Source organism: Eumetopias jubatus, unplaced genomic scaffold, assembly GCF_037043125.1.
Source record: "Eumetopias jubatus isolate StellerSeaLion01/CBP00866 unplaced genomic scaffold, mEumJub1_p1.0 scaffold_1, whole genome shotgun sequence".
Taxonomy (NCBI): domain Eukaryota; kingdom Metazoa; phylum Chordata; class Mammalia; order Carnivora; family Otariidae; genus Eumetopias; species Eumetopias jubatus.
This window is the reverse complement of record NW_028274807.1, coordinates 209512110-209533632: the sequence shown is the minus strand read 5'-3', so window position 1 is coordinate 209533632 and position 21523 is coordinate 209512110. Positions and strand designations below refer to the sequence as shown.

The 21523-nt window shown below is 53.1% G+C and overlaps 1 protein-coding gene across 6 annotated transcripts in view; it reads left to right on the top strand.

Moving 5' to 3' along the window:
• Positions 1-21523, top strand: part of NFIX (nuclear factor I X) — a 93705-nt gene that overhangs the window by 21181 nt on the left and 51001 nt on the right. For all 6 annotated transcript variants that reach the window (XM_028088930.2, XM_028088928.2, XM_028088929.2 and 3 more), the window contains exon 2: positions 6678-7209. In XM_028088930.2, the coding sequence (XP_027944731.1) occupies positions 6678-7209 (532 nt within the window). The remainder of the gene's footprint in view (positions 1-6677; positions 7210-21523) is intronic.

Sequence of the window (21523 nt, the reverse complement as noted above, 5' to 3'; positions counted from 1 at the left end):
GGGGCTGCCTTTCCTGAGCAGAGGAAAATAGGCCCAAGTCAGCCAAAAACCCGCTTTGTCCAAATTCTCTGAGCCTCCTCGCAATGTGCATTTTCTGGTTTCCATGCCTGGCATTTCCAGATTCTTGGATGATTTTACTCTGGCTGCAGAGCCCCTTCCCGCCTTCCCCTCCTCCCCCAAAGAGAGGGAGGCCCCACCTACCTCTAGGATAAGCAGCCTGGCCCCTTCCTTTTGCTTCCTGCAGTTCACTTTCCATCTCTACCGGAGAGTCCGGACACTGCCTTCTTCTGTGGGACAAGATGGGAGATGTTGGGGATACAAAGTTGAAAATCCCAGGAATTGGGCAGACTAATCAGGGCTCTCTTTGTGGCTTTTTAAAATTTCCTGCTTCCTTTTTCACCCATGCTGCAGATAGACAGTAGTAAAATGGATACTGAAATATCTGGTTAATCCTATGAAGGTTTTGTTAGTTATTTAGGTACATAGTTAGTTATACACTTACTGTGTAGAGTTATCCAAATTAGCATGTATATATATATGTATGTATACAAAATATGCATGTGTCCAGGGTCTGAGAGAATAAATTTGGGTCTTAAAGCAAGTAGTACGAGGACAGATAGGATTTTTGTAAAGATAAGGAAACGTTCAAACGGCGGCCCTGTCTTTAAAGATATAACTTCTTATGCTTCTAAATGTTTCACTCTTGGCAGGTATGGGTCGCTTTCGAAACCTGTCTCAGGCTGGGAAAATTATTTTGTTTCCTTGAAGACTTTTGAATACTGAGTAAGGTTCTGTATGAATTTTCCGATTTTCCCTTGAATAATCCACAGGGCTTCATTTGTTTTGTGGAGTTTTGGAAAAACCACACATTTTACTTTCTGGTGATAGAAGCAGTCATTTTCCTTAGCTAGTTTTTCTTTTTTGCCCCTGACCCAGAGCCTTTGTCTTTTGTCCACGTTCCTTGTTTGTTTTTTCTTTTCTTTTCTTTTCTTTTTTTTTCCTCGGCCCTGTCTTCTCTCCCTCCATCTTTGTCTGTCTTTGCAGTTTTGGGCCCAACTTGGCTTTCTCTCTCCAGGTTTGGCTTTCTTCTCTCTCTCTCTCTCTCTTTCTCTTTTCCTCTTTTTCTGTGGTCTGATCATTTTTTTTCTTTGGGAGGCACATTATTCCTAGTGATGTCTGAAACTGGCATGGGTATTTCAGAAATGTTTCAATGAAAACTGTTGCTTTAAAAAAAATCAAATTCTATATACTTGACAATAAGAGAGGCCTTTCTCTCGCAAAGGCAGAAAAATTCTTTTCCACAAACCAAAAAGCCCATGTTAATTTTTAAAGTCTTCTCTCTGGCTTCTCGATTTTTCTTTTAAGTGAAGAAAATACCTTTCCCCCCAAATTGCCTGTTTTCCACCCCCTGTCTTTAGTTTTCTTTTTTGCTCCCTGCTCTCACCAGCATCACTGCCTTCCTCTCCCTCTCCCTGTTTTTTTCTCTCATTCTCTTCCCCCTCCCCTCTCCTCAGAGGCCTTCCTCTCCCCTTGCTTCCTCCATCCCCTGAACCCTTGCACTTGGGGGTGACACAGCCCTTGGAGAAGCCTTGAATTGTCTGAAGGTTTTTTTGTCTTCCTCTTGTCCGTGTGCAGGGTGCAGAGCCTCTGAGCCCTCAACCCAGGCGGGAGGGGAGAAGGGAAGGAGGCTGGGTCTGGGACAGGTAATCTTCCAACAGAGCCTCCACTCTCTTTAACAAAAGGGGGACAGTCCCCTTTTGTCTGGGGCTCCTGAGGGGCGTGTCCAGGGCCTAGAGCCACCACCAGTGGCATGGAGGAGGAGGAGGCTACAGCGGTGGGGGCACACCAAGTGTTGTTTTTGGTTTTTTTTTTTTTAAGATTTTATTTATTTATTTGGCAGACAGAGACACAGCGAGAGAGGGAACACAAGCAGGGGGAGTGGGAGAGGGAGAAGCTGGCCTCCTCCAGCCGCCACCGAGCAGCCCAATGTGGGCTCGATCCCAGGACCCTGGGATCATGACCTGAGCCGAAGGCAGATGCTTAATGACTGAGCCACCCAGGCGGCCCCCACCAAGTGTTTCTAATGGAACCTGAGTGATTCCTTTCTGTGTGTGCCCACAGAAGAGAGAGACCTTCTTCCCTCCCTCTCCAAGCCTTAGGAATACCCGGGCCTCAGGCCGCTTTTCCAGAAAACTCCCCCACACACCCCAGACAGCGGCCCCTGTGGGAACAGGGTGAGGGGAGAGTGCTCCCTGGGAATCCATTTCTGCCCACCTTCAAGGTTACAACAACTGGCAGGAGAAGGACAATTGACGATTGTTCTTGTTCCGTGTTACTCTCCTGGGAAGGGCCTGTTGCTCCTCCCGTTAAGGGAGCATTGAGGGGGCGCACTGGGCTCTGTGTGGATCCCTGAGGCTCTATTGAGAAACTCCACCGGCCCTCCCGGGCCACTTCTATGTCCAATCTCTCTGCCCCTCCCTCGACCTTTGACCCCTCCCTCCATCCTGCAGTGAATCACGGATCTTGTCCCGTTCCCTGGACTTCCACGTGGATCTTCTCACCCGCCATCTCCCCACCACCTACCCGGTTGCACCAACCGGTTTCGGAATCAACCCATGTTTAGCGCAACTCTTCCACCCGGCACTGTGGTCTGTGAGACGGAATATGCCAGAATTCTCCAGGAGGCCCATGTTGGCCATTTTCTGTTCGGTGTCTAATATTTAGTATAAATCAAACTGCCAGAAAAACACCCATGTGTCAAATATAAACTCACTTCTGGTTTTTACCATCTCCTCTTGACTCTAGAAAGTAAGATTGCTTCTCTCAAGGTGGAGAGGCAGGGTTTGGTATCTTATGTCACTCAGTTAACATCTTTGGCTAATTGGACTGAAGCTGGTTATTAACATGATGTTAATTATTGAACGCTACTCTAAGAGGCCTGTCTGCAATGACACCTGCCTCCTGCTTGCTCACCTCTGTTTCTCCTGGGGGTCAGCTGTGAGCTCACTTCAGACCATTCAGGACCTGGGCTGGGGTCCCAGGTGCTGGCCGGCACCTTCCCATTGTCAGGCTTCAGCGCCAGCCCAGGACTGCATGTTTTGTCCTGGCACACCCCAGGCACTCTTCTGGGAACTCTTCTGCCAGCATGAAGGCCACTGAGCACAGGGTTTCAGACGGGGAAGAAAGGGGCACGAGTGAGCAGTGACCTCCCCCCCCCCATGCCAGCTGAGGGTTGAGCCTCGCCTGGGGAGAGGGCAGATGTAGGGACAGTTCCGAGCGGGATCAGCCTCTCCCTGTCTGTTTGAGGTCTCTGCCCTTCTTTTAATAACTGTCTCCTCCTTACAGCTTCTCCAAGGCCTAAGGCAGGCTGCTCAGTAAGCCTCTTGCAGAGAGAACCCGTGGGGATGGCACTCACCCCAGGCCTCCCTCTCCTGAGCTCACCCTCCCACCTGGCTGGGAGGGAGGCCGCTTCCCTATGACTCGGTTTCCCCAAAGTTGTCCCTCTTTTCCTGCTAGAGCCCTTTCCTTTCCGTTTTGTTGTCTCCTGTCTTTGATTTCTCCCTTTTATATCGGTTTCTTTTTGTATGCTCTTGCACCTTGCTCCTCCGTAGGGGTTCGGGCCCTTTAGTCTGAATTGAATTGGGGGGTAGGTGAGTGTTGTCCCTCCTCCAACCAAGAAACACTTAAACACAGATCAAGTGGAGAGGGCAAAGCTGGAGAAAGCAAAGAATGAAGTGTCTGGGGGTTGGGGGGAGGCCTCGTAAGACTCAGTGACTGTTCGGAAGTAGTGTCCATCTTCCTGCCTTTGTCACTTCTCCCTGGGATTGGCTGTTGTGTTTGTGGCTGCATGTAGTGCTTGTCAGCGGAGTGCTGTGACAGGAGGCTATTTTAATAAACTGTTGCAGTTTCTCGAGCCGAGCTGCATTGCGTTGGCATCCCTCGTCACCGCTAATGGAGCGTGCGTGGCTGGGTGTGGGCTGAGGGAGGCGGTCGAGCTCGCTGGGGGCCTGGGGGTGGGGGTGCGCCTTGTCTGGGAGTGCTCCTGCCAGCGGCAGCCGGGCCTGGGGAGGAAGGGGTGGCCGCACCCTGGGCGCCAGGTCCCTGCCCTGGAAGTGCTGCTGGCATCGACACTTTCCGAGCTCTCTTTCTTCTCTTTCTATTCATAGCATCGCAGGCTCGTGTGTATGGCCAGGGAGGAAAACTTCCACTCGCCCCTGTGCGCTCCATAAATAAAAAAAGAAATAGAACCAGAGAGAGAGTGTGAGGGCCTGAGAGAAAGAGACTGAAACCAAAACACAGAGAAGGCGCAGCTGCTCTCCCCAAGGCCTTCTGGGGCGCCCGCCCGAGCCAGGCCTTTATTTATTTCTTTTTCTGGCTTAAAAAAAAAATCTGTGTCTTCCTCAATCCTAGTCCCCCCAGCTCTACACCCCCCCCTCCAAATTTGCTGGCTGGCTGCTGCCAAATGGACCCGAGTGGGAGCCTGGAATGAAAAATTCATAACTGCTGGACTTTGCTTGTTCATTAGACGTGAACTTGTCGATTGGGCAAATTGTTTTTGGTCTCCAACTGCCGGGGGCTCTCCCCACCCTCCCGGCTCGCCCGGTTCCCTCCTCCCCTTGGACACAGCCATTGGCTGCTCGAGGATGTCTCATTGCCAAATAGGTGGATCCTTCTCTCTCTCTCTCTCTTCCTTCCCCCCCCCCCTTTTACTGGCTTTGGCACAGGCAAATGGATGGGGATTGAGCATGAAAGGGGAGAGAGAGGGAGTTTGAGAGAGAAAAGCAAAAAAAAAAAAAAAAAAAAAAAATCCAAAACCCAACCAGCGCTCTCTCTCTCTCTCTCTCTCTCTCTCACACACACACACACACACACACACACACACAGCACCATCCCATCCACGTCCTCCCTCGCTCTCTCCCTCTCTCTCTTCTTTCCTCCCTCCCTCCCTTACTCCCTCTCTCTCTTTTGCACGCGTCTGCCAGCGACGGTCTGCAGCCGGTCCGAACTCGTCTTCTTCCCCGGGAATCTGCGAGCTCCCCCTTTGCCTGCGATCAGGCTCAGAGGCGGAGGGAGGCAGCGCGAAGTTTACACCCCTGTGCCGCTGCCAAAGCCGAAAGCCTTTTTCTTCAGCTGCCGCTTTCCCCCTCCTGGTTTTTGTTTTTGTTTTGTTTTGCACGGGGGGGTGGGGTGGGGTGGGGGGTGGGGTGGGGTGTGCTGTGTGTTGGGGGTGGTGATTGGGAGGTAGGTTTTGATTTTTTAAATTTTGCATATTTTCCTTCTCTCTCTCTCTCTCTTTTTAAACTGAAAGAGGATGCACAGGAGGCGAAATTGAACATTTTTTTGTTGGCTTTTGTTTACCTGGCGTGTGTGGCAACCGGCTCGCTCCCTCTCTCTGCTTGCTATCCCTGACCTTTCTTTCTTTTTGCTCCTTTTCAAAAAAAATATTAATTTCCCCCTTCTGTGCAATGGAGCGTGGAGGGGGGAGGAGGGGGAAGGGTTTGAGAATCCACCCAAGCCCGGCCCCTATTCCCCAGAACACCAATAATAACCCCCTTTAAAACATTTACCTTCCTCCCCTGCTCCTCCCCCTCCCCCCTCCCCCCACCCGCCCCCAACTCACAACTCTGTTGAGTCCAGAAGCTCAGAATCGGGCGTTGGGCTTTGCCGGGTGCTTCAGATCAATGGTAATTATTTAATTTTTTCCAGTTTTATTTTTGTAAACAGAAATCAATTATTATTTAAACTTCAAACAAGCAAACAAGCAAAAAAAAAAAACCAAAACCGAAAACAAAAACAAAAAGCGGGAGCCCAGCCCTCTGTCACCTGACTGAGTGGGAAAGAGGGTGAAGGGGTCAGTGGGGAAGGGGCTGCAGGACGCCCCACGTAGCTTTTAACCCTAATGTGGCCGAGGCAACCACCTTATTTGTGCTAACAAGAAGTGTTTTGTTCCTTATTACTGTGATTAACATTAGTATCGGTGTCGGTAACAAAGCTGAAATCACATATTTAGGATTTAGATCTGATTTAAAAAAAAATGCTGTGGTGGACGTTCCAATTGGAGCAGGAGAAAGAATGAAAACAGCTCGGGGAGGGGAATGCCAAATCCGGTTCCTCGCTGGCTCCTGGATGTCATGTTCTCTTTTTGGGGGTGGCCAAAACCCGACCGGTGTCGGGACTCGAGGCGGCCCCCGCACGCCTAGCCCGGGCGTCCACGGGAGTCGGTGCAGACCGGACCCCGCACCGGGGCGAGCTGACAGGAGTTTGCGGCAGCGATAGAACATGGAGATGTCATGGGCGCGACAGAGCCTGGCGGGGATACCAGCAGCGTGTGTGTGTGGACGGCAACGTTGTCTGTGCGCGCGTGTGTGTGAGTGAGTGAGTGAGGGAGAGAGAGAGAGAGAGAATAGGTGTGTGCTCAGGCGCTGGGTGCCTCTGTCTGGCTGCTGAGGCTGACATGGGAGCAAGCGGCTGGCGAGGCTGGTGGCGGCTCCAGACCACACTTCTGTAGAACAATCACGAGAGAAAATTGTCGTGGGAGGGGGGAGGAGGCGGAGGCGGCGGTTTTCCTTGTGCCCCCCTTCTAACGCTTCTTTTCTCCTTTTCTCTTTCCCCCTCACCCCGGCTTCCCCTCCTCCCGTCCTCCCTCGCCCCGCATGCTCCCGGCTTGCCGCCTGCAGGATGAGTTCCACCCGTTCATCGAGGCGCTGCTGCCTCACGTCCGCGCCTTCTCCTACACCTGGTTCAACCTGCAGGCGCGGAAGCGCAAGTACTTCAAGAAGCACGAGAAGCGGATGTCGAAGGACGAGGAGCGGGCGGTGAAGGACGAGCTGCTGGGCGAGAAGCCCGAGATCAAGCAGAAGTGGGCATCCCGGCTGCTGGCCAAGCTGCGCAAAGACATCCGGCCTGAGTTCCGAGAGGACTTTGTGCTGACCATCACCGGCAAGAAGCCCCCCTGCTGCGTGCTCTCCAACCCCGACCAGAAGGGCAAGATCCGGCGGATTGACTGCCTGCGCCAGGCCGACAAGGTGTGGCGGCTGGACCTGGTCATGGTGATTTTGTTTAAGGGGATCCCCCTGGAAAGTACTGATGGGGAGCGGCTCTACAAGTCGCCCCAGTGCTCGAACCCCGGCCTCTGCGTCCAGCCACATCACATTGGAGTCACAATCAAAGAACTGGATCTTTATCTGGCTTACTTTGTCCACACTCCAGGTAGGTCACTCTCCACCCCCCCCCATTTTATTTTACTTGCCGCCATTTGTTTTGTGTGTATCGCTCCTCTTCTTTTCCAAAGGATCCATGCAATGGGCCTGACTAGCACGCCTGCCCTGCGGGGGGGCGGGGGGGCGGCTGCAGCCTGTGTGATGTCCCCCGTTCCCTTCTGTTTCCCTCCACCCTCTCCATTCTTCCTCCTTCGCTCCCTTGCCACGGTACCTACCGGATTGTCGTGCATCTCCCTCTTTGGAGGACTCATCTTAGGACTGGGGCTCCGCTGCCCCCGAATTACCCACAATGGTGAGAGTTGGTGATGAACGCTACCACACACATACAAAAATCACTCGTTGCTCAGATTTAAAATGAGTCAGAAGAAGTATTGGGAGCCAGGTGCTGACTTTCCTGCGGCTTCCCCACAAGTCCTAGGGAAACGCGGGATTTGGCACAAGCGGGGTGGGCAGCAGTTCGGTGGAGAGAGGGGCGTGCAAAACCCCCGGTTAGGAGCCAGAATGAATAGAAAAGAGGAGAGAAGGCAGAGGCAGGCAGATTCTGGGGCCCAGATGCCCAGGCAGGAGCTGTTGTGGCTGGGATTTGGCTGCCAGAGAGTAGGAAAGTCGTTTGACTTCATAGAAAGTGAAAAGGAGCAGGAGATTCCGCGCGCTCTCCCTTCCGCGGTGTGCGGCTCCAGTGGGGAGACCCCAGGATGGCTGCCCACAGCCCCCACCCCTGGGCTGGGAAGCACAGAGGCTCTCCCCAGCACAGGCATGGCAGGGAGGAGCGTCGTTGCTGTGGTGGTCTGAGAGAAACAAACAATCCAAAAACTCTGCAAATTTTCCTTTTCTTTTGTGTTCCAAGTAGTTCCAGTTCTCCTCTTTGCTTTTCCAGTTTACCCAGCATTTTGGGTCGGGGTGGTGCAGTTCTCTTCCTCTGTTCCTTTCACTGCCCCCCCCCCCACCCTTTCCCTTTTTATAATTTCTTTCCGCTTTTGTTTTCTTACAAATTGAAACAGAGATGGCTGGTTAATTTTTAGCCTCCACTCAGCTACGCCCAATTTACTGCCGCCTTTGAAACCTAAACGGGCGGCACTCTGTGATTAAGCAAGGCAGAAGTGTGTTTACATTATGCCCAACCAACTTGTAATGAGAGGGCTACCAAACCTTTCTCTCTGTGTGTGTGTGTGTGTGTGTGTGTGTGTTTTTTCCTTTCCACCATTCCGGTATTTTTTCCCCCTTGTTTCCCTTCTTTCTCTCTTTATGCAAATGTAACAGAATGTGGCTTAACTTCAACTCTGGTGAATGTTCTTTCCCGCAAGTGTGTGTGTGTGTGTGTCTTCCTTCCTGTTCATTCATAAAAAAGAAAAGCAACTCACTTTTCTGCTGTGGTCACTCCCTTGCCTGTTTGGGAAGTTGGGAAGAGTGGTATGACTTAATCCAGAGATGAAATTTTGGGGAGCTTTTAGCATTGCCTCAGGAAGGTAACCTTTACTAGGATTAGCACTGAGGGTTTATATGTTGGACAACTCTGGGGAGGAAAAGGTGCTGTTGGAGGCCTCGCTCCTTACTCAGTCACCTTCTCTCTCATTCAGAGAGGTGGCTTTGGTGGTTGGTTGGAGGCAGTGGACAACCTCTGCCCCCCTTGCCCTGGCCCCCGAAGCCATTGCTCCCTCCGTGGATCTTTCTAGGCCTGCACCTGGCCCTGTGTGACTATCGGGACCCCTCATGAAGAATGCCTAACTGCCAGTCCTCTCCTCTGTTCGTCCTTTTTCTTTCTGGAAATGAGACTAAAGAAAAATTTGAAAAGTTATCCTCTCATTCTCTGTCTACACAGCAAGTTAGAATGGGGAGGGTGTGTGCCTGGTGGTGCTGAGGTAGCCGGTGGGGAGCTTGGAGCCTTGAGTTTGTGTCTGTCAGGTAGATCTTCTGCAAGGGGATTCGGTACCTTCTGATTTCAGAACTAGGGCCTCTGAGATGGAAATCAGTACTCATCTTTCTCTGGCTTCCTCCTACCCTGCTCTTTAGCTAGATCCCTGTAGCCGAGCTGTTTCCCTTTCCTCTTTTATTTTAGGCCAAATTCTTGACTGCTGCCAGCATGGGGCTGAGGTAGGATGAAGTGTGTGTGATGGAGACCGTTTGTGGCCAGCCTCCTGGCTCCTGGACTGACCAGGCAGGTGTCGGGAGAAGGGAGGCATCCCCGCCCACCCCCCCAGCTATAGTGAGATCACTTGCCCAGGAATATGAGCGAATTCATGCCCCATCGAATGCGACTGCAGCCATTTCTGTCCCGGCTGAGGTCCATTTCCTTGACAAAAGCTGAGTGGACAACTGAGGACATTTTTAAATAATTCATCTCTGCTCCGGCTCCCTGGACTCCAGATAGTTTCAACGAAGGTAGGATTTCTTGCTGGAATTGCTTTAATTCAGACGTGCCTCACTGCGGGAGCAGGGGTGAGTCATTGCAGCACGGGCCACCCGTGCGCCTGGGGTAGATGGTCTCAAGAATGCAAGGAGCAGGCATGGCTTTTGCCCCCAAGCCACCCCAGTGTGCTAGAAAATGTCTTCTCCTGGCTAATTCCCCAAACAGCATCAATGTGACAGCACAGCCTTCTCCATGCCCGTGCACTCTGATGTCCTCAGCAGGCTGCCACTTGTTCCTTCCCCGCCCTGGAACCTGGGAGTGGGGGCTAGGGTGGCAAGGGCTCAGACAAGAGTTGCCGTGGATTCTAAAAGAAGTCTTTTTCTTCCCTTAAAACTGGGCTGAAGGACCAGTGTGGGCTGAGCTGGTGGTGCTGGGTGTGACAACAAGTGAATTTGACACAGTGCAAAGCGTGGGGGCACTGCTTTACCTCCAAGTGCCGTCGTCATCCGTGGCCCTCGCGTGCTCTTATTTTGCCCCACATGAAGCTTCGAGAGGAGCCATGGCTGGAGAGGGAATCTAGGACATGTGTGTGTGATGTCTGGAGCTCCACTCCCAGTGTGCGGCGTCCAAAAGACCGCCCAGAGTGTGTTACGGCCTCCCTGAGGGTTAGCTTTCCTGCTGGGAAGGAGTCTCGCCATGTGTCTGTCCCATTTAGGAGGGAACGTTGAGGCAGCTCAGGGTCAGAGAGCACTGTCATGGGGAGGAGAGGTGTATCCCTGGTGATGTCCTTCCATCCAAAGAGGTTGCCCTATGGCAGGCGGTTGAAGATAGGCTGGGAGCGCGGGTCCAGGAGGCCTCTGCTTGTGTGGGGAAGGATGGCTGCGCTGGTCTGGAAGTGCTGCTAGACTCTTTCCAAACCTTCCACGGAGCCCTGAAGGTGAACTGGTATCTTCAGACCTGCCCTAACCTAGGCTTCGGCCCTAGGAAATAGAAAAATCTGGGTGCCTGGCTGGCTCTGCTGGTAGAGCATGTGCCTCTTGATCTCGGGTTGTGAGTTCGAGCCCCATGTTGGGTGGAGAGATTGCTTAAAAATTAAAAAGAAAATCTGAAAGTAATAAAATGCTTTACTGAATGGAAATGGCAGTGAAGGCCCGTGAAGTCCAGATATTCGGGTGGTGGTTCTTTCCTTTATCTCGGCTTTTTCATTATGGAGAAATTCACATGTAGAAGGAGCCCCCTTCACTGGTGCCAGTAGTTTGCCAGCTTATGGCCAGTCTCGACTCATCCATTACCCCCACTGCCCACCCATGCTGTGTCGTTTAGAAGAAAATCCAGGCATTGTAGTTTTTCATCTGTAAATATATCTGCTCACATCTCTAAAGATAAGGAGTTGTGAAGAACATAACCACAATGTCACTGTCACACCTAAAAATAATTTCTTTAGTTTCTTTAGTTTGGTCGGGCTAGTCAGTGTTTACATTTCCCTAATCATCTAATTTTGTTGGTTTGTCTAGGTCAGGATCAGAATTGGAATCAGGTGCACGCAGGGGTGTCTGGCTGGCTCAGTCGGTAGAACATGCGACTCTTGATCTCAGGGTCATGAGTCCAAGCCCCATGTTGGGCGTAGAGCTCTAAAAAAAAAAAAAAAAAAAAAAAAAAATTGTGCACACACTGCAATGGGTCGATAGGTCTTTCAAGACTCATAACCTCTACGTGGTCCTCCTCCTCCTCCATCTTGGTTTCTTTTCCGGCAGTTTTTGGGTTGTTGCTATTGAAGGACCTGGGTCATTTGTCCCGTAGGGTTTCTCTGTCTGGACTCCGCAGCCTGTGCTCCCTTGGGTTGTTCAGGGCAGTGTTCTGAAAGGAGATTCTGCCTCCCTCCTCACTTCCAGGTCCTGGGACGGCTGGACCTTACCCAGCATAGGAAGTGGATTAGCACCTAAGGAATTGTCTAAGTGAACTTTTTCAAGTGCACGGTCACCCTTCTCAGGTACAAGAGTCCCCTGGTTTTTGCTCTCTGCTTCAGAGCTCAGGGCTTTACAGTGAGCACTGGTTTTCAGGTCCGAGGGAGGACTCCTCATCTGGGTCCCTCCCTGGTGGTAGAGGGCATCGTTCGGCCATGTTAGCCCTGCCAAGATGCAGCCGATGCCAGCGATGCCCTGAAGTCTTCACTGGACGCTCGGTCCATCTGGTGGCTCTGGTGCCAGTGCATGGGAGGGGCCGGAGGAGCACCAGCCGCGCTCTTGGGGGACTAACCCCTAGCATGGCCCCTGTGCCACCTCACCCACGGCCTCCTTTTTCAAGGCCCAGAAATGCCACTGGTCTGCGTCTTTGAGGCAACACCATCTGGTGCTAGGGCTAGCGGAGACCGCAGGGCCCAGGAACCGGATTCACATGATTAGCAAGATCTACGGATCATCTTTTAACCCAACGTAACGTGCCCTTTAGAACATCCTTCGAGGAGAGGTCGGTTTTGTGCAAAGATCAACTTCGGTTGTAAAATTCTTCTGTTCGTCCAACCCGAGAATGGTTAAAGGGATGAAAGCCGCTAACACGTACAGGTACAGGCACAGAGTGGGCAGGCAGGGGCTCACAGCTGCCGCAATCACGGCTGTTAGGACGTCGTGCGCCCAAGGCTGCCTCCCTATCACCTTCACCTGCCAGTCTCATTTCTGGTAAGGGATGATGCAGGTGAGAGCTAAGTTTTCTGTAACATGGCAGCCTCTCAGATGCTGAAGCCCGCTGTCGTGGTTCCTTTCCACCCATCTCCCCAGGAAGCTGTCCTTTCTCCAGGCCAAACATTGCCGGTCCCTCCCGCCTCCCGCACCGGACACAGCTCCTCGAGCCCTTGCCACTTTGGTCACCACTCCCTGGAGGCCCTCTTAAACTGGAGCATTTGGTACGGAACACAGAAACTCGAGGCTCGATCAGATCCCATGGTAGCCACAGGATTTGCAGGGCCTTCCAGCTCCGTAATTTGTGGGGCCCGGTGCAAAATGAAGGTGCGGGGCTCCTGGTGCAAAATGATTAGGGACTGCAGTGTGACAACAGTGAGAACATTAAAACCAAGCATGGGGCGTGTGTGACTGTCCAGGTTGCACACCTGTAAAGCCGACCCAGGCCACCTGTGCTCTGTTAATGTGACAGGGAATGCCTTGCTTGGTGGGATGGAAGGGTGATGGGGGCTCAGGCTAGCCTCAAGAGGGGATGTGACCCCAAAGAGGAAATCAGAAATGCCCAGACCCAGCCCTTTGGCTTGGCCTCATTCTAGGACTCCCTTGACCATCTGCTCCTGTTCCCTTTGTCCATAGCCTATCTGCCCAACCGGCCAGGGGTCCGCACTGGCCGCGATGCACAGGGGTCTTGGTGGAGTGCCCACTCTGCTGGCTGAGTTGAAAGCTGTAGCTCAAGGGAAAAAAAGACTCAACCCTTGTCTGAGCTTGAACCAGCAGAGCGCGGGCTGTGAATAAGCCGGAGGGGACCTGGACGCCTGAGCACGGTGACCAGCTGTGCTCCACCACCCACCCAGAGGAAACAGGCCCACTCTGCAGCAGGAGGGACACGCAAAAGGACTTCCTGAGGATTCTGTTTACTTTTTGGCACTGCCACAGGGTGGTCGAATTTCCTTTATTCATGAAATACGCACTTGGTGAACCTACTGTGAGCGAGGCCCTTCGAAGAATGAGAGACTCCTGCATGCAGCTGGCAGGGTTTGGGTGAGGGCCTCATGATGACTTCTAGAAGCGCTGTCCTGTAGGCGTGAATGTGCAGTGATCCATGCTGGAGGGGAGGGAAGACCCGCTCAGGCTTCACCAGGGGCCGTGGAGAGGGAGGCAGGGCCCATCTCTGCCACTTTCTAGTGTTGCACAGACCTGGGGACTCCGGGGAAGGGTGGGCCAGAGGGGCGGAGGGCCGCGCCACGGTCCCCCTCTGTTCTGGTGTCCTGTGGCAGCTGTGCGGAGAGGGCCCAGCTGAGCATCCCCTCTTCTGCCCAAGGAAGAGGGTGGCTCTCTCCCCACTCCTTTCTCTCTTTGCCCCGTCGGTCCCACCCCCTCCCCTGTCTCAGGAGCTGCCACGCTTCAGTTAGTTTATCCTTCAGTGTCCGATTCAGAAGTCCTTTCAAAGGCCCGAGCCGTGTCAGCGGCGGTGCTCGCACAAAAGGCCTCTTTGATTTCTTGTTTGTTTTCATTTGCCAGTGGAGGGGGAGGGGGCTGGAGAGAAAGAGCTTCTGGGTTTTAAAATTTTTATTTGGGTTGCTTCATTCTCAGAGGGGTCGGTTCCCTGGAACTCCTTCCTGAGTTGGGGGCTTGGAAGGCGATGATGGGTGGTCTTCTGGGGAGAGGGCTGACGGGGGATGTGGGGGCTGCCCCCACCAAGCAAGAGGGGGAAGGGTGGGGGTTAGGATATGGTCGTTGGTTCACCTTCAAACATCCCGTGCTAGGCCCCAGGGTGGGAAGGGTTAGGTTAGAGCCCACTGCTTGGGTAGGGAAAGGTCTGACGTGCCTGGCACTAAAGGACATTCCCATGTTAGCCGCGGACATCCTAGTAGAGGCCTTGGCACAGCTGTACGATTTGCGTAGTCCTGAACCTTGACTTTGCCATTTTCCCTTTAGTGTCGCAGATTCCCTCTTGGATGAGAAGGGAGTGGGGATCCTTCTAGCACGCACATTCCTCAGAAATTCTAAGTGTCTTCAAATACAGGCTGGGGCTCCCCACTCTCCGTCAGGGAATGAAATGGAGGGGTGACAAATCTACCCAGCAGCCTGGCGTCCTGTTTCCTACAGGCCTGGGACAAGCCCCCGTCCTCCCAGGCTTGCTCTCTCACTGCCCCCCCCCCCCCGCCACCAGCCTCCAAACCCCACCCCATACCTCTTGTCTCTCCGTGATGGCTGGTTTGTGAGGCGCTGCAGCCATGGGTGCCCCTCCCAGAGGTCACGGCCCATGGCTCCTGGAGGACTTTGAGGACAGGGAGCTGAGGCTGAAATGAGACAGAGGGCTGCCCTCGCCAGCGGTTTGGGACTAGAGGCACCCAGAGTCGTGCCTGTCGGGGTGCATACTTTAAGCACATGTGGGTGCATCCCAGCATGCAGTAAGAAGAGGTGCAGCCCATCGGTTGTTTCAGGAAGGGAGTGCTGGAGAGTGAGGCTTGGGCAGGTGGTCACGGGCGTCAGCAACAGGGAAGTATGCCCACTGGGTGAGGGGGCTCCGCAGGGCCTGGTTGGCAGACGGGAGGAGGAGGCTGGGGGGCTGAGAGATAGATAAATATAGCTGATGGCATTTCTGATGATAGGTTTTTCTTGGCACCAAGGGCACCGTGGAAAACAGCACGACAAACGCCGGCCCCACAGGCCGCTGTCGCCATTTTAAGCATGTTTGAGCCGAGGGGTTGCTGGCATTAGAAGAGGGTCCCAGCAGGCAGAGGGGCTGCAGCAGGGAGATTTGGCTGCACTGGGCCTTACCCCCTGGGTGCCTGTGTTTTTTACTTTGTCCGTATGGGTATCTACTAACTGATTTTCTGGCCCTTTGGGGATTAAAAAATATTTTGGTGTTGCTCTTTGTGGGCTTGTCTCCCAAGTGACTTGCCCCCCCCAGCCACTGTGGCCTATCTGTTGGTGTGTGTGTGTGTGTGTGTGTGTGTGTGTGTGTGTGTGTGTGAGGGGATATTCTGGCTCTTGTCCTCACTTTTGATGTCTTAATGATGACCTGGCATGCTACTGCCCCAGGTCAGGGCCATTGTTCACTGTTATTTGGGGGACATCCAATAACTTAAGGGGCACCCATTTGTTCAGGATCCCAACAACTTCTTGTTCCCTGTCCAGTGGAGGAAGGGGCACACCCCTGCTCTCCCTCCCCTGCCTTAATTCCGTTTTTTCCATCAAAGGTCTAGTTTATGGCTAAGGCACCATGCTGAGTCCTGTCTATGTGTTAACCACCCAAATTCTCACACCGATTCTGGTTTTAAATCTGTGCTCCTGGCTGAACGTGTTTGTGCTGAGGTGACACACAGTGGTCTCTGTGTGCGGTGGGGGGGATCAGTGATCAGACCCGGGGGGCCTGGGAGTCTTCCTAGAAGATGACCTGTTTGAACCACGTCTTGAAAGACAGTGAGGAATTACCTGGTTTTTGTCAGCTGGCTGAGCCTTTTCAGCCGCCAGAAGCTGATTCCCTCCTCACAATGGTTGAGTGATATAGCAGGGCAGGTATTATTATCCCCGGGCCCGTACAGAGACGGGAACCCAAGTACAGAGATGTCAAGGCACTCAGGTCACAAGATGAGTTTCTGGCAGAAGGACCCCAGGATCCAGGTCACTGAGCACTTCCACCTGTGGGCCTTGCTGCTCCTTGAACTTCATGGGGATTGCTGGCCTTGGCGGAGTCTCAGAGGAGAAAGCTGTGTGGGTCCCCATGGTCTCCCTTGCTCTCTAGGAGCTGAGACGGTGGAGCTGGAGCCTAGCCTGTGGCTCAGCTCAAGGGCTCCCCCAGCTGCTGAGCACGTGGGGTGGAGACAGTGATCGGGCACCTGGCCTGTCCTTGACACTGGCCTCCCCACCAGCTGGCCCCCTGCCTCCGACCTGAGAGGCAGCATGATACAGGTCGGGTCAGGTCCACTGAATGTCTTCACCCTGCCGTGGCCAGCTCGGCTTCTTGGCACCCCTCCCTGGAGTATGGGGAAGGGCAGGTAGAGTGGGGAGGAAGTCCAGGCCTGGGGCCAGGCGGCCTGATCCTTGCTCTGTCACGCCCTTTTCCTGGGAGTCTGCTTGGAATCAGTGTTTGAAATAAAAATGAATGTAATTATCCTAATTAACCAGATGATTGCTGGAAGTTTTGCAGTAATCTTCTCTACATTGTCTCTTATGCTCCCTCACGTAAACTCTTGCCCTTACCCCTTTCTTAAAGTTTGAAAACTTTGGGTCTGTGTACATAAAAACTCTCCCAACATGTGGAGGGGTGGGGTTGTAGGGAGAGGCTAGCCCATACTAGAGATTTTCCTGTTTCTGTGGCTAGTGAGAGAGGGACATAACCTCTTAACCACTGACAACAGCTCCTGTAGAGCAGTTTCCCAACCACGGCAGTGTTGGCTTTTGGACCAGACCATTCTGTGTTGTGGAGACTGTCCTGTGTGTTGTGGGGTGGTTAACGACATCTCTGGCCTCTACCTGCTAGATGTCAGTTGCAACACCCCACCCCAGGTGTGACAACCAAAATATCTCCAGACATTTCCATGGGGAGAGAATTGCCTCAGCTGAGAGCCTCTGGCCTGGAAGAAACGGAGGGATTCAGACAGAACATTGCCCGCATTTACTTCTTGCCTCTCCTCTCAGTCGTGTGGCAACAGAACCTCTGAGCCCCGGCTGTTCCCCTGCATGTCCTATGTCATTTTCCCCTTCTGGGCAGCAGGAGCCTGGGCTGAAGCAATCTGGGGGCTCCTCTCCCTCATGAGAATCAGGAGTCCATCTAAGAGTCTCCTCCCAAATGTCCCTCCTAATATCTTGCATCGGGGTCTCTCTGTGTGCTGGGGCTGCTCATCTGGGGACTAGAGCAGGGGATCTGCGATTCAGCGGACCCAGGCCTATGTAACAAGCTAGTGGCGCCGTCAGGGCCATCCCAGACCCCGAAGAGCAGCAGACGTTTGTTTCTGCATGGTGGGATGCAGAGACCGGAAGTGTCACCTGAGCCTCAGCACTACTCTTTTTAAATGATGTATTCGATTTTTTTTTATTACAGTAGTAAAACACACTTTCTAAAAAATTCAAACAATAGAGAAATGAAAGAGACAGACAACCTCTCCAGACAACCCTCCTGTGCCAGAGAGAAACTCACTTCCCTGATCTGTGTAGGTTCTTCTAATTTTTTTCATCGATTTGTAGATCAAATAACTTAAATATGGAGATACCTATTTTAAGAGCAGATGGTATGTTTGGGCTAATTGAATCGGGTCCAGGGAGTGCCACTGTGGTCTTGACTTTTCCCATTCCCTGCCCATTCCACCCATGTACCCCGTCACCCCGTGTGTGGAGCCGACGTCCTTGTCCTCTCGCCGAGGTGACAGTTTTTGCTTGTCCTTCTTGGGGGCTGGGTGACCAGCAGAATGTGCGTTAGTGTCTGAGCAGCCAAGATCCTGTCGAGGGGCATTTCCCCTGGCTCTGTAACCCGGATGGTGGCAGTCAGGGCCTGGGCCCCGCCCATGCTGAGCCCCCCCCCCCCCCCCGCCCCCTCGCCAAAGGCGCAGCCACCATGGGAGTGGGGGTGTGGCTGGGGCATGAGGGAAGGAGGGGCCGCTGAGAAGTGGCCTGCTTGGCCCCAGCCTCTCCTCTCTGGAGCCAGCTTCCCAGCTCTTTCCTGGAGGGCCAGAGTGAGCCTCTGCGTGGGGTAGACTCTTCGTCAACTAGCCTGGCATCCTAGAGGCTTTTCTAGACCCTACGGGCTCCTTCCAGGGTTGGTGGCGGCTGCTGCTTTTTTCCTTCCTTAAAATGTGGGATGGGGGCGCCTGGGTGGCTCAGTTGGTTAAGCATCTGCCTTCCGCTCAGGTCATGATCCTGGAGACTAGGGACTGAGTCCCGGGTCAGGCTCCCTGCTCCGTGAGTCTACTTCTTCCTCTGCTCCTCCCCCCCCCCCCCCCCCGGCCGGCTTGTGCTCTCTCTCGCTCTCTCTCAAATAAATAAATAAAGTCTTTAAAAAAAATGAGGGGTGAAGTGTGCCTCAGCCTTCCGGGATTTATCCCATCATAATTCTTTGTGTTGGGCTTAAAGATATGGCAGAGAGAAGAGTGTTCTCTCCAGGCCAGGGGCAGGGACAGGACTGGGAGAAGGAATCTGGAGAGAGCTTTGCGGCTGGGTCAGCTGGTCTAGGGGAAGCTGCAGATGACAGCCGGGAGTAGGGTGACACCTGGTGACTCTTCTGGAGTGGGCGGAGTGTGCAGAGATATCAGGAGATCCCTGGAGGCGGCCTGCAGGAGGCTGACTGAGTGCAGCCTTTGAGGAGTGTGTCCTTATTATGCCTGCAGATTATATCCCCATTAGCGCATAATTATTATATAATGGGTGTTATTGCATAATGGCAGTTATATAACACGCGGCCCAGAATACAGGGTGTGTGTGTGTGTGTGTGTGTGTGTGTGTGTGTGTAATAAGTGTATATTCTCTGGCTATAAATAGCTGCCAGCCCTGCATTGAATCTGTGGTCACACCAGAGCCACCTTATAAATACCCGGCACTGGGCTATAAATTTCTGAGTGGTGACGTAGGCAGACATGGTACCTAGTTAGGAGGTGGTGGGAGGGACCTGCAGCCCCACCCGACCACATGACATCACTGTTTCCATAGTAATAGGAACGCTCCCTGGGGGACCAAGCAAAGAGAGGCCTTTAAAGGGAGGAGGCAAATGGTTAGAAAGCTGGGCGGGGGTACTGTGCTTGGGGCTGAGCAGGGTGGGGTCCCCTGGCTGGAGGGCTGCAGGGGTGAGACAGGCTCTCTACCCTTAGGTGTTCAACCAGTGCCAGGGCAGAAAACACCATTTTCTTTCATCTCTTCTTTAGAGAGTCTCAGGGCCTCTCCTTGTGTGTAGCAGGTTGGGCGAGACTCAGCTGCCTGTTAGGGAGAACGGGGGAGCCCATGGTCTCTCTCCATTCTTCCCTCTCCCAGGTGACCTCTTCATGGCTCTGGGGCCACTAGCTGAAGGGTAGCTGAAGATGGGCAAACCAGAACTCTGCACCCCAGTCATGTCCTCCCCAGGGCGGGACTGCTTCCCTACCAGAGGTTTTAGGCCAATTTTGGCCTTAGTAATATAAGAAGTATGTGAGTAATTTGGAGCGTGTCTCAGAGAGCCTTTTGGAAGTCATGGCACTGGGAGATGGCGCCTGGGAAGACACAGGAGACAGGGATAATATTTTGGCCCCAGAAGAAGCTCTGGGGTGGGATGTCATCTATTTCGGTGTATGAGACGTAGTTTCCTATTGGGTGGTGAAGAGCTACTCTTCACATTCCCGAGGAAGAAATCTGTTTGTTGGCAGGTAGCGGGATTGAGGTTAGTTGGGAGGAAGGAAGGGTGGGTGACCATCTTGTCACAGTATGACCAGTAGTTTTTTGGTTTCAGCACTGAAAGTCCCTTGTCCCAGGAAATCCCTCTGTCCCTCGCACACCAGGATGGTTGGTCACCCTAGAACAGTGGTTTTAACCAGGGGTGACTGCGGCCTCCAGGGAACATTTGGCAATGTCTATAGACACTTGGTTCTTACAACCGAGGGAGGATGCTGTTGGCATCTAGCGAGTCGGGGCCTGTGCACGGGATAGTCCCTCAACAAGGAATCATCTGGCTCCAAACATCACTAGGTGGTGAGGCCGAGAAGCCCTGCCGGGGGGCGGGGAGGGATGTCAGGGAGAGAGTAAGCAGAGCTTCTGTGCCTCTCCCCAAGACAGCCCTTGCCTCTGCCAGCGGAGAGCCCCCACCCCGCCTCCTCTCTGCATTACTTGCAGCTCTATTTCCTGTGCTTTTGCTTGGTTATGTGTAGAGCTCTAGGGCCGGGAGACTTTTTCTAGGGAATCATGGGGCTTCTGAGAGGGTTTTTCCCCTCTCAAAGCTCAGAGGCTTTTACAGCTAAGACGGTGCTGAGTGTAAGCCCTTGCTAGGCAGCCTGGTGCTGGTGTGGATCTTTTGCCTGTTATTACAAAAGAACGATAATGGAGAGATCACTAAACGGCAATCCCTTATTGCCGATCAAAGAGTTTCCAAGAGGCAAACGCTGCCTGCTTCGCTCGCCTTTCAGGCAAGCACTTCCCGTGTAGACCTGAGCAGGCCCCTGTGGCTGCTGGCCCAAGGGTTCCCCCGAGTGTACTGGGTCCGGGGCCAGAACTTGTTTCCTCAGCAGCCCACTCCCAGACCCAGCAACTAGGGCAGGACTCTGCCACTCAAAAGGGACTTTACCAGTGGAACAGGTGAGGGAGCTGCATCCTATTCTGGCATGTGGAGTTCACAGGATCTGGTTTACCCGATGTCATTTGTAGCGGATTGCATTTTGCATGTGTACAGGGAAGGTGATCTGGAGAGTTTAGCACCTTCTTTCTCACCTGTGTTGAGTGCCTGTTTAGTTTACTACCTGGCTGTAGTTTACTTACTGCCCTCTGGCCCTGACCACACGCATGGTGGGGCCAGTTGGGTCATTGTTTCTGCTGGGAGGGGGCCCACAGACGATGACCAATATGGTGGTTCGCTGGTCTGGTCTGCACCGGGTAGTTGGCCGGAATGGGAGGATCAGCTGGGCTGCAGGCTGCCCCTCATGTGTGTGGAGCTCAACTTTTGAGTTTGGACTTGGGATCGAGATAGCTAATGAGCATGGACTGGGGAGGCAGGGCCCACAAGTCTGCAAGCAAGGCCCTGCCTGCTACGCCAAGGGGAACTCTGTGGGGAGCAGTGCTGGCTTCAAACACAAAGGCCACTGCTCCATGGAGTAGTAATCCTCAGGGTATTGCCAGCCTGAGAATATGGCCAAATGAGAGGCCCCTGCCCCGAGGATGGGCCAGATTTCTCTCACTTATTTATGGTATTGTGGTTTATAAAGTGGGCCCGGCACACAGATCTCTGGGCACAGTTTCAAATACAAGCATTTCTTTTAAATTAAACAACACACACACACACATTAAATAACCACACACACACACACACACACACACACACACACACACACACGCCTGGTCTGTTTAAGCCATGCTGCTGCCCAGGAGTGTTCGGCCACGTGGGTCAGTAACTGAGGATGATGGTCCTGAAGCCACCATTTAATATTAGATTTTGTAACTCAGAGATTCATTAATATAATTACTCAGATGCCAGCCTGGCTTGGCAAGGTCTCTTGAATTGTGTTCCTCTCCAAGAAAGCGCTCTGGCTGCAGGGATGCCCCTGGTGTGCCAGAGCCCCACTCGCCGGTTTGTGGACTGTGGGCAGAGGCGTGTGTTGGCCTCCTTG